Source organism: Athene cunicularia, assembly GCF_003259725.1.
Source record: "Athene cunicularia isolate RWA chromosome 4 unlocalized genomic scaffold, athCun1 chr4_part3, whole genome shotgun sequence".
Lineage (NCBI taxonomy): Eukaryota > Metazoa > Chordata > Aves > Strigiformes > Strigidae > Athene > Athene cunicularia.
In genome coordinates, this window is record NW_020799100.1 from 11,448,629 (window position 1) to 11,461,216 (window position 12,588).

At 46.1% G+C, this 12,588-nt stretch overlaps 1 protein-coding gene across 1 annotated transcript; it reads left to right on the forward strand.

Moving 5' to 3' along the window:
• The first annotated feature begins 1,093 nt into the window (after positions 1 to 1,093).
• On the forward strand, positions 1,094 to 3,826 carry LOC113480160 (putative threonylcarbamoyl-AMP synthase). The gene is made up of 4 exons (XM_026848780.1): positions 1,094 to 1,160; positions 2,018 to 2,183; positions 2,999 to 3,093; positions 3,722 to 3,826. The coding sequence occupies exons 1-4, from the start codon at positions 1,094 to 1,096 to the stop codon at positions 3,805 to 3,807; spliced, it is 414 nt and encodes a 137-aa protein (XP_026704581.1). The 3' UTR covers positions 3,808 to 3,826.
• Positions 3,827 to 12,588: the final 8,762 nt, after the last annotated feature.

Here is a 12,588-nt window from a genome sequence, read left to right on the forward strand (position 1 = left end):
GGAATTAGACAGCTACATTCTGCTTCACTGGGGTGACAAAACACAAATCCAAAGTGGAGCAACCCCAACACTTGTCACAAGTGGGTTCAAACTGGTATTTATCCTCTCTGTCTTACGAAGTGCTGAATCAGAAATCTCAGGTCTAAATTTCTGCAGACTTTTGGAGTCATTCAGTGCTGGAATCGGACCCAAAGTTTGCACCTTCAATACAACTTTTGCAGCCCGGCCCCATCTATTCTCCATGAGGCAATTTCCTGGCTAGCCTGGAGAAATAAGCATAACAGACTATCTCAGCTGGCACTTAGTGTGAACATCAGCAACAAAGGCAGTCTTTTCTGTTCTGCTTTGGTGCCAATGCTAACCTTCCCTGTCGATGAGATAATATAAACAGAATGTAAATACATGCCCAGTTCTTTAGTCATTTGGCCCTGCTGAAACTGGTGTCAGCTGAGGACTGAAATTACACCACTTTGTGAGCTCTTTTATTTGCCTTCTATATCACTGTTCATTTTACAGCAAACTTATTTCAAAGCACTGAAAAACTGTAGAAATGGTCATATAGATGTTGGTTTCCAGGGGGCTGGGGTCTCCTTCCATTATCCTTCTGTAAATTGTGGGTTTGACCTCGATTTATATCAGCATAACTTAGAAGAAAATCAGGTCCCTGGTGTTTAAGATGTTAAAGGCAACGATAATGAGCAGAGAATTGCTGTCCCTGCATTGGTTGTGTCTAAAGCAGGGGATGTGGATGCATCCCACCAACATCTCAAGAGCAGACCGCTAGTTGGGCTCTTCTTCAGTTTGCACATGCAGATCTGAGCTGTGGCGTAGTCCCCTCCTGTGCTCAGCATTCTGTGCAGAGAGAGCATCTTGCTTGCTTGGCACTCCTGGTTCCTGGGAAGCACACAAACTAGGATTCCAGTGACCTTCGATCTTCTCAACACAAACTTTCTCTCCTCATCCATTTTTCCCCCTCCTCTCTTCCTGATTTTTGCAGGACAGGCCTCAAGAAAAGCCCATCTGCATCTTTATTTCAAACCTGGACCAGCTGCGAGCAGCTGCTCCCCCCATCAGCCCACTGCTTTGGGAATTTATGGAAAATGTTTACCCCGGTGGCATTGGCTGCATTATCAAGAAAGGAGAGTGGCTGAAGAAGTTAGGTGAGATCAATAGGACAGCCCTTCTCCCTTCTCTCCCTCTCATGTTTTCAACACAGCAGGTCTGCAACTCACACACCCCTTTGGATGTCAATGGAGAGAGATTCTTTTAATTTTATCCTGAGAAATCATCTCTAGGGCTCTTACATGCCTTGCTAGAAGAGGGTGTTAATGAGCTGGAATGACTCATTAACAGTGTAAACCAGCATGATGATTTCTTTAACCCAGCCCGACTTGAAGCAAGGGTGACTCACTGGCCTGGGGGGGGTGTCAGCTCTTTCGAGCCCACAGGTGTTAGCTAGGAATGAGCAACCCCTGGGTGGAGCATCAGAGACAGATGAGGGGTCCCAGCGCTGGGGGGAGGGACAGGGTTCCTATGGGCATCCTTTCTCATCACCTTCCTTCCTACTATATGGACAAAGTCAAAACACGGAACAGCAGTATGATTCACACTCAAATACAGCTTCTGGGAATCAGTGAAAATATTATAGACTGAAGAAACAGTAGGAGTCCTGCATGCTTAACAGGCAGAGGAATGTGACAGAGGGTGGGAGGGTAGGCAATGATCACAAGAAGTTAGACTCTGTGATATAGGTAGATCCTACATCCATGAAAACAGCTACGATGATCTCCAGCCATTAACCTTTTTCTTCTTACCCAGTTAGTCACAAAATCTTACAGCTGCTCTCATGGACTTCTGATCAAGAATGCTGCTTTTCTGAACACATACAAAGAGACTCAATTTTGTTTGTGGTATGGATCAGTATCACTTACAAAGAAAGCAGGAGGTCTCCCCTTGATGCCATACCAGGTATTGTGTCAGTCTTGCCTTTGCCAACATCCTCTGTCTGTCTTTCAAGGGGTTGGAGCAGGCTACAGCAGAGTGGGAACTCAAGACAGTATCATGATCAGAGTGCCCGACCTGACTGTCCTGGTGCACCTCATTGACATGACGGGACCTTTGGCAATCACGTCTGCTAATCCTAGTGGAGAGGTGGACAGCACACACCATGACATGGTCATCTCGTGAGTACTTTGCTCTATGTATCACAGAATCACAGAATCATCTGGGTTGGAAAAGACCTTGAAGATCATCCAGTCCAACCATTAACCTCACATTGATCGTGCTCAACTCCACCAGATCCCTCAGCACTATGTCGACCCGACTCTTAAACCCCTCCAGGGATGGGGACTCCACCACCTCCCTGGGCAGCCCATTCCAATGCCCAACAACCTGTTCTGTAAAGAAATGCTTCCTGATATCCAGTCTAAACCTTCCCTGTGGCAACTTGAGGTCATTACCTCTTGTCCAATCGCTTGTTGGCTAAGAGGCTCATCCCCAGCTCTCTGCAACCCCTTTTCAGGGAGCTGTAGAGGGCGATGAGGTCTCCCCTCAGCCTCCTCTTCTCCAGACTAAACACCCCCAGTTCCCTCAGCTGCTCCTCATACGACCTGTGCTCCAGACCCTGCACCAGCTTTATTGCCCTTCTTTGGACACACTTGAGTAATTCAATGTCCGTGTTATAGTGAGGGGCCCAAAACTGAACACAGTAATCAAGGTGTGGCCTCACCATTGCCAAGTACAGGGGGACAATCACTTCCTTGTCTCTACTGGCCACGCTATTTCTGAAGCAAGCCAGGATACACTGGCCTTCTTGGCCACCTGGGCACAGTGCTGGCTCATGTTCATCTGGAAAGTGCAAACCCCCTGTCAGGGGGGTGGCCATCAAATTTAAGTGGTGTATAGATCATGATTTGATGCCCTGCATTGAGGGGAACTTCAGCACAATGTAATATCAAGTAATGTGTCATTTTGTTGTTGTTTTTTTTTTTCCCTACAGACGTCTTGGCCATAAGCTGGAGGGTGTTCTCTGTGATGGAGAATCTGATGAGGTGGTGGCATCAACTGTGGTCAACTGCACAAAGTTTGATGAAAGTGAGTGTAAGAACTACCCTTTATATGTCAACAATTGCATTTTCCTTGGATATTTTCATCCCCTTCAATAGTATCAATCTGGCAGCACAGCGTGCTCCAAGAGTAACAGCTCTTGAGTGCTGGGACATTTGCAAACATGTTGATGAAGTGGAACAAACAAAAGATGTCCTTGGAGGACCTCTGTGTTGACAGAGAACAAGGTGATGAGGAGAAACATGATTGTGCAAGCAAAATCTGCCTTATAAGAGCAAAAATGCTTCAAGTGGGAGGGTGAATGCTTCTAAAAGGAAGGGTGTATACTTCTTGTAGACCACCAGAATGAAGGTGCTACAAGAGCTCATCCACAATGATGTAACAGCACAAGCAGAGGTGTTGTTAGCTGGATCTGGGGTGTCATTTGAGTGGAAATCTCTAATGGAAAATTAAACTCTTGAGCAAAGTGCAGGATCAGTGTTGGTGGATGTTTTTATTTTCTGACAGTTTCTGGTCTTCTTGCTACACAACTTTATAATTTGGATATCCTGAGCATTTGGATGGCTTTACTGGTCCAAGATGTTCCTTTATATCCTCATCCCTTTCTTTCACCCTTTGGGGATTATTCTAATTTTCTCATTCTTCCCCTGGGAAGGTGGCATTACCATCGTGAGAGAGGGCTGCATACCAGCAGGCAAGGTGATGCAGATATTTGAAAGTGTGAAGAACAGAGCAGTCTGAAACCAAAGGATACTTTCCCTGAGCAAAGGAACAGCATCTGGTCTCACTAAAGCACATGAGGCATCCCATGCCTCACTGGAGCACATGGCCATGTGAAAGCCATACCTTCTCTAATCAAGCACTTACCTCCTTGGGAAACAGCAGCACTTCCCCACCCAGTGTCTCTCCTGGGAGCTTTCTGTGGCTATTCATTGTTTATGTCCAGTAAGTGCCTGAAACCGCCGGGAGACCTGCCCACAGAGTGCCAGCAGGATCAGGAGCTGATGCTTTATTGCAGGAATTCCCAGAGCGCCCATGTTTCCTAAATGCCTTGAACTGTGAATGTCATGCCTGCTTGTATATCCCCTCCCACAACACTCTGATCTGTGTATTTTAAACCGCTAAAATCCACTAAATAAATCCTCTTTTTGGAACATAGGGAAAAAGCTTTGAGTTTCATTTGATTTCCACTGAGCTTATTTGTTCTCCAAAAATTGAAAGGTTCCATGGCTAAAAACTAGAGGAAGGAATAAACACTGGAAGGTGCAATTGTGACAGAGCTCACAGCAAGTAACTCACCCCCTGTCCTTCTCTGGCATCTTCACAGTCATTCTCTGCTTGGCCCTGGTGAGTCCCCAGCTGGTCTTGGGGCACTCAGCTCCTTGCAGCATGCTGATGTGGCTGATGTGGGTCCGTGGCCAAGCTGGGAGCTGCAGAGGGTCAGGTGGTCCCTGGCTGCACTGCTTCAAGAGCTGTCCCCATGCTGGTCCCCAAGAACATGGACCTGATTTACACAGTGGGAAGGGGAGGGAGTTTTCTGCCAAGAGCAGAGAGGAGGACTTTTGTCTCCCCCGAAGCAAATAAGACCCAGGGGTAGTCAGAGACGAGGGAAATTCACTCTTACAAAAGACAAACCTCAATCAAGGAAACAATGAGTTAGAGCTTAAAGGCAAGAGACTGGCTTCCAAACACCAAGATGTGCATTACAGATCTGGAGGTTTTCTGTAATGTTTTTTCCTGTACTGGAGGCAGCGTCCAAGTGTCAGATCTCTGCCAGTTCCCTACAGTTGTTCCTTCTCCTCCCTCCTGCTCTGGGCAGGGAGATGGCTCCCTCAGCACAGCCACAGTACCACCTCCAACCACCCAAGGGACAAGCCCTTTCCCTTCTTCCTTATCACTATTTTAGAGCATCTTCTGTTTTGTTCATAGACTTCTCCCTCAAGCCACATACCCCCTCTACATCTCTGGGCAGGAGCTCACTCCCTCCTTGCTCATCCGACACTGCTCTGGGACCTGAGCAGCCAAACCAGAGAGCTTTGGGACTGGATTCCTCCCACGCTTCATTACTAACATGTAAACAGTAACTCCAGTTTTAACTGTGCTCAGCTTGCTTTGGCACGGGTGTTATTGTCCATCTGATCCTCCACGAGGCACAGCCTGCTATTTAGTTTGCACTCAGAAGTCACCATAAATAGCATCTTTTACTCTGGCTCCAGGTGATGCATGTTGTTTCATTCAAGCAGCTCCCCAAACTCCCAATTAAAAAGCCTTGGCAGTCATTCCTCAGGTCTGAACACAGGCTCCCATTCACCCTGCAGCCTTCTGACCCTGCAAACTCACTTGCACCCTCCGCTCCAGGGCTGAGGGCAGCCACTGTTCACTCCGCTTAGGCACAGCTGGGTATTCCCAGCCTCCTGTGGTTTCCCAGCCTGTGCCAGCATCTGTAAGTGAAATTAAGTCATGTTCTCCTCCCTGCACATACCTTACAACAGCTAAACAAGCCTCTGCACACACTGGGCCCTTCTCTTGCACACAAGAGTGTATTCTGCCTCACTGAGCCATTGGCCGGGCGGGACCTATATGACCAGTCTATGTGTCAAGAGCCCCTGTTCCTCTCCGGAGGTTAAAATCAGCTCCCTGCTCTTGCTGTAAGTGGACAGCACGTCCCTCTAACCTCCACAAAGTGCTGTCCCTCCTCCCTCGTTGCCTGCACCATGGTGGCTGGGCACAGCAGAGGCAAGAGCAGAGCAAACATCTGCTCATTGCCCGTTTCAGAGGCTGCCCAGGGCACTCCCGAGATAAAATGTGAGCAAGGACAACTCTGCCTTGCTGCTTGTATGTGCAGCCTCGGGCAGGGAGGAGGACCTTCATGCCACCCCTTCTCCCCAGGGCAGAGTTCTCCCTGATTTTTGGACCAGGCATCCCCCTTCTCATTGTGGGCTGAATCACAGCCCCTTGTCCTCTCCAGGACACTCTGCACCTCCCAGCATGGATCAGAGTGATCAACTCTATCCGGCATAAGGGGAAAGTCAGCAGCACCACATTGCCAGGACAAGGTGGGACAGCTGAGGAGGAAGCAGGAAACCACAGGATACTGGGTAAACTGAAAACTACTGTGGGGTTTTCTGTGGAAGTTTTAAAATACCATCATCCTCTCTGGCCTGGACCCAAAAAGGCACAGAACAAAGTAATCAATAAGCCAGTGCAATAAAATCCTACTGCTTCACTGGGACAGAGCCATGGTCCTTGTGCTTCCAGTATATCTGCGTCCCAGCTGCAGGCACTGCCACAGAATATTTAAATGTACAGATAAATTAATTAGGTAACTATATTAGACAAAAAAAAAGGAGAGGAGGCCAATGTTAACATTTGATTATTAGTGTAGCGCAAAGAGCTGCTAAACTTCTGCAAGCCCCAGTACAATAAAGCACTTATTCAATAAAAGCATGTAAGTGCCAGCTGAGGTCCACCACCAACCAGCAGAGGCTTAACTTTAAGCATGTGGTGAAGTCCCACAACACGGGACTTCTCTCATCTTTTAATACTTGGAAAACTACTTGACCTTTCCAGGTAAATTAGTTTTGTTTTTTTTTTTAACACTGGCCATAAACTGCTGGAACAAAAAAAAGTGGAAGGTCACTTCTTGACTTGTCACCTCTATGACGTGTTTGCATTAGACCATCTCCATGTCGGTGGCACAGGACATTTCAGCTGAAGGGAAGGATGTGGAGTTCCCCATCAGCCGTGATTAGTGCACACACCAAATGGCCCACAATTTGATAAATCAAGGTAAGTTTTGGCCCAGCTGGAAAAGTTACCACGGAGGCCATGGGCTCCTGGGATGTTGCACCATGAGCATTTTTGTAGCAGTAGCAGCTCTTGGTTTGCACTGCTGCTGTCTAGCAGGTAAATCAAAACTGGGATGTCTCAGCCCTTGATGAGGAAAGTACTTGAGAGCATTGTGGTGACTGGAAAATTGGGGGTTAAATTAAGAACTATTTTGCAACTGCAGAGCTATGGACAAATCTATAATTTATGTTATAAACGGAGCAAGATAAGAAAATTACAGGAGCCTCTTGGCTTCAAACAACGGCTTCGTTTCAGGAAGAACCATGAACAGTATTTCCTTTGACAACATGCTTCTCCGAAGAATTGCCTACTGGCAGAGCACAGTAAAATCAATAAATCATCTGTACTTATGGGCAGGTTGAAAGCCAGAGATGTAAATATGGTAACTCTTTTATGCACTAATTGAGATTTTTATAGTTTACCGAATGAGAAAGCAAATATATGATGCTACAGAAAAAAAGAAACCACTCATCATAGTCTGGGCTTCTTACCTTGACACTCCCTGTCTCATAAGTATTCTTCTGTCTTATAAGAAATTATGGGAGACAGGTGTTCGCACTGTACCTGTTTTCCAACATCAGGTGTGGCATGATGAAAAGAAAATAGAGGGTTTTATTTAACACAATAAACCGCACAATCATTTTCACCTTCCTCCAATTTGTGCTGGGAACAAACATGCATCTGTCTTTGCTGCAAACAAGGAAATAAATTATATTTCTCAGTGTTGTCTTACTGCTGCTAAATAGAGTGGGATATTTCCTTCACAAAACATATTTGGGTAAATCCCGATTATTATCACAACAAAGCCTTTTTGTTAAAATGCTGTGAATTGCAGTACTGAACACTAACATTATTTTTTTGCTGGTTTAGCTGAGATTTATCATGATTCTCCTCTTGACAAGCAAACCTATTGTTCCATAACCTCAAGTGATGTTGGTCAGAAATGGCCGATTTCTTGTGCAAGACCATGGGACTAGAGGAACTACAAAACTTAAACTGATTGAAGATGTGTTTGGCTTGGGAGCTCATGCCCAGCAGATATCCTTGACAAATGCCAAAGAAAAGTCCAGATTTTCTAAGGTCGTCACCCATGTCTTCCTCCAAGAAGGTTTAATTCAACTGTATTCCCAACAGCAACAACTGTAAATCCTGAGCACGTGTGATAAGATCCTGCCCAATGCATTAGCATTAGCTGTCGTATCTCCAGAGACCATGATATCAGGTTGTCAATTCTGCCACTTTAGCCAAATATAAGACAGAATTCGTCCCTGGGCTCTGAACAGTTATCACGACAAATTAACCTGGAAAATGGTTTAGTCACCAGCCCCATGTGAGTGAGCAGCACCATGTCAAGGCTCCACGAACATAACGGGTCTCTGTTTCCCATAAACTCAGCACAAGAAGGTTGGGAGTTGGAGCAATGTTTGCATGGTTGTGTACCCACAATTCTTCCCAGGGACTCAAAGCAAACTCCCCAAGTCCAGACTGCCCGTGCCAGTGTTTCTGCAAGGTTAGAGGGAAACAAACACACCTCCCTTAGATCAACAACAGGAGCCTTCAATTTCTTATTCAAGCTCTCTAAACACAGAGTCCTTTCATTAGGGCTATTGCTAATATTTAATGCTACTTGCTGTGTTTCCCATTATGAGACGCTATATATTGCTGAAGACTCATTTCCAAATAGGAACCAGCAGTGAGCAACTGGGCCTTTGGTTTCTAACAGAGTTAGGGGTGAAGGATGTAAACCATGTCATATTTGTCCCTAAATCTCTCCTGTGGATGGGTTTCTTCATTTTTTCCCCCTTCTCATCCTAGTGTTTGCTCAGAAGTGATCTGAGCTCTAATGAAATTGTCTTCAAGTATGGGGCACCAGGTCTGCCAGAGATGAGCAGCCCACTTGTGTGTACAATCAGATGAGAGAGGAAAGAGGTGTAGAGGCGGGGGTGGGAGAGGAAGTTTTAGGCAAGAGGACAGAGAGTCATTATTTTATTAAAAGAAACACTGGTAAAAAATGTTGTCGCAAAACTGAATGTCTGCTCACATCATCAAGGAAGTAAATTGCACTAAATGTCACTGGTGGTGAGGGCATTACATCTCTGTTCCAGGAGAGATGCTGGTGAAAGGAACATTAGGGTATGACCATCCAGCCCTCCACGGATAGGCCCGTTCTGTGACCAAGAGACCAACACCTGGGGGATGACAGCACATATGCATGTACCACCAAGTGTCCAGTGCTTCTGCAGTGCTCGCTTTCTCAGGAAAGCAAGATCTGGCCAGCTCACCTTCCCAGAGCACTGACTTTCCATCTCTGTTTCAGCACAGAAAACCAACTCTCCTGGACTCTCAGCTGGTAACCTTCACCAGTCGTGGTTTAGTCTGAAAATAAGGAACAATCATTCCTAAGCCAGGACAGCAGGTCCCACGAGTTGGTTACTCCCTTCCTGGAATTGACCCATGTCTAGAGTTGCACTGTCTGGTTTCGGTTCTGCTCTACCCATACCTGTCTCCTTCCTTCTTCTTGTTTTTCACTTATTGATTATTTCATTTTATCTGTCACATATCTTAATGAGTCAGGATAGGGGATCTTCCTGGAGGCAGTGAGGTTCTAACTCCACGAATTTGCATTTTATTAATGCACATTTAATGTCATTTTGTGCAGAGTAGAAGGAAAAAACAACAAGTCTCTAGCATCTATTGTACACATGCATGCACCCTCCTACCCAACTCTTACCCTTCCACCAGAGATCTGGTGGGATTCACTTCCTCAACAGATGGAATGAATTGTACTGTTCTGGGCAAAGCATGTCCATAAAGTTCAAAAAGTCACCAAAACCTATAGCATCACAGACAAGGCAACCTCTGTGTAAAGCCAGTCTTCAGTTATGAACGCCCCCTAAAGCTGCTTTGTTTCATATCAGAGGTTTAGCTATGAAAAGACACGGGTAAGGCCTTTAGCTTCCTTTGACTCACACTTTGTTGTGTCTTTGGAGTGCTAGAGCTTGGAAGCGAGATGGAGAACACAATCAACATTAATTATGTCTGCAGAAATTCCCATCTCAGCTCTTTCTGTGGCCAAGGAGAAGCATGCTTCTAGCCTATGTCCCAGCCATCACAGTCATTGCTGCCTACTGGATTCAGTTTATCCTTCATGCCTGGAACTGTAGCAAGCTGCTATGTCTGCTCCTTCTTTATTTCTCCTTCACCTCTGCTGCCATTTCTACTTCTCACAAGAGACTCCTCTATTACTAATTAGGACTTTGTTTACTTTGCAAGTGAAGGAGTTGCTGGGAGCCACAGGCAAGGAGGGCCTGGAGCAATTGTAGGGGGTGGTAAGAAGGAGGAAGGAGGAGGGGGTGGGGGCTGTGATACCCCTTGGGTCATGTCAGATCTGATAACCTAGTGTGGGAGGACATGGTCCTTAGCAAGGCTGCAGAGGAAAGGATGCCAGAGGCAGTTAGGGGACTTACGGGAATTTTGAGGAGATAAGGTGATCTTGGCCAGAGGCAGTCAGTGCTGCTGGTACCCATCCTCCAAGTTCTTAAGAATAGTGCACTGAAAGGAAATCTGAGCACATCCTGCTACTTTAGGGTGTTGTCACTGACCACAAGGTCAGAGTGGAACCCATAACAGTGAGAAACTGGTTATATGCATCCGTCATCAATTCAGCAGATAGGAGAGCAATTGTTTGGTGTAAACCAGCAGTTGGGTCAAAGGAGAAAGGTTGTTGTAGTACCTCTAGTAAGCAGTGTTATCTCAGAGAAGGAATTCAGAGCTGCTTATTTACTGAAACTTGGCAATAAATATCTCATTATGAAAGTCCATGTTACTTCCTGCTGGGTGAATAATACGAAAAATAGGGTCTGAGAATGGAGGTGCTCAGGTAGAGAATGTCTCTAAATTTGGGATGTGAACCTACAACCGCTGCTCCTTGGAGAGCTGTATAGAGCCAAGACAGGCTGTCTTGTGAGATGGTTGGTGGGTTTTCTGCTTCTGAAGCAGTACATGGAGAACGTGAGGTTCCTCAAAGCTGCCTGGGCATGGCTAGTCGTGTAGGGACTGCAGCGTCTCTGTTTCACAGCTGCTGAGACAGACACATCTATGTCAGGATAACTGTCTGAACCCTGACATCCATCTCATGGTCAGAGAAGAAGAATTTGTTGAAATTGCTGCTTTTTTGGTATGTAGGAAGAGATAATCACACGAGTAATATCTTCTCTTTGAGTTTTCCAGGAAGGAATGAAAAAGTGATTCTCACAAGAACTAACACTTCTGAGCCTTTGAACATGTGCTTTTCAGTTGCGGTATTTATTACAGTTGCTGAGCTATGGCCAGAGGCAGTGCTGAACTGGATGTACAGGACAGACTTCCCCATCCAGCCCCCTAACATGACCCCTCGCACTGACTGCTCTGCAGCGCTTTCTGTCTACTTTCATCCAGTCCATGGGGCTGAGGAGCTGGGGACCCATGGCAGTGCTGCTGTGGGATCCCTTGAGTACTGAGCCAGGAACCAAGGCAGAGGCCTCAATGCTGTGCCTGGCTGTCTTTGTGCACCTTCACAGTCCACCGATGCAAGCTGTATCTAAATGGAGAACTGCTGGGTTAGGCATCTGCATTGACAGAGCTGGAGGTGCAGGATCGCCTCCATCAGAGGTAACAGAAAAACTCCACAGAGCCGCTGAGCTGAACACAAGCCCTCACACACATAGTCGGTTATTAACTGAGCTCTGTGGGCAGTGAGATGCCAGCAACTGTGGAAATGGAGCAGGGGAATACAGTGATTCGATAAACCCATCAGTCCCTGTCCAAAGATGCAGCTACCACAAAGCCTTTCCTTCCTCAGCCCCAGTTATGACAGTGCTGTGCATAAAAAGGAGATGAAAGCCTTGGAGCCATCAGACACTTTTCTAGTTGGGGCAGAGAGGAAGAATATAATGGAGTCACAACTGGAAGTTAATCCTGTTAATTCTTATTATGATTCAAGCAGCTCAATTTCCAGACTGCTGCTTTTTCCTCCAAGATTTTTTACACAATCAATTTTATTCATGAGGTAGACAAATTCTCAACTGCTATTCCACAGCAGACAACTTCAGGTGCACCATGAATTACAACGAGAGAGACACACAGCAAAAGACAACTTTAACGGAGTTATTTTCTGCTTTGCTTAAGTGCCTGGCTGCTGTCACCCAGCTACCTCTGTTCTGACTTATTCCGAGCCTCGGATCAGAGCTGCTCCGTAAATTCAGTATTATAGCTGGCACGAATGTTGGGGCTCCCAGATGGCTCTAGACTGTTAGAGGTTGTCTGGCTCTTGGCTGGGCACTGCAACTCAGCTACCAGGTATGTAAATCCAAGCTGTGTTTTGTGGAACAGCTGAAGATCTGGCCCAGGATTTTGAAACGAATTGTTTCTTTGTTGTTCTTGGTATTTACCCCAAAAATCGAGAAACCAGATTATCTGGTCATTTTGTAGTAATAACCCAAGGCCCTTGATGTTAGGGAGGAGTACCAGGAGGAATGCAGCAAGATAAGTATGACACAGAATCACTCCGGGTTTTTTTCAGATGCTGTGCCCTCAACAGTGCCAAGATCAAAGGGTTTTGCTCTGACTGATTATCACCCAATTAAACAGGATTTTGCTTCTGCCTGTTCCTCCACCTCATCATGTCCCATCCCA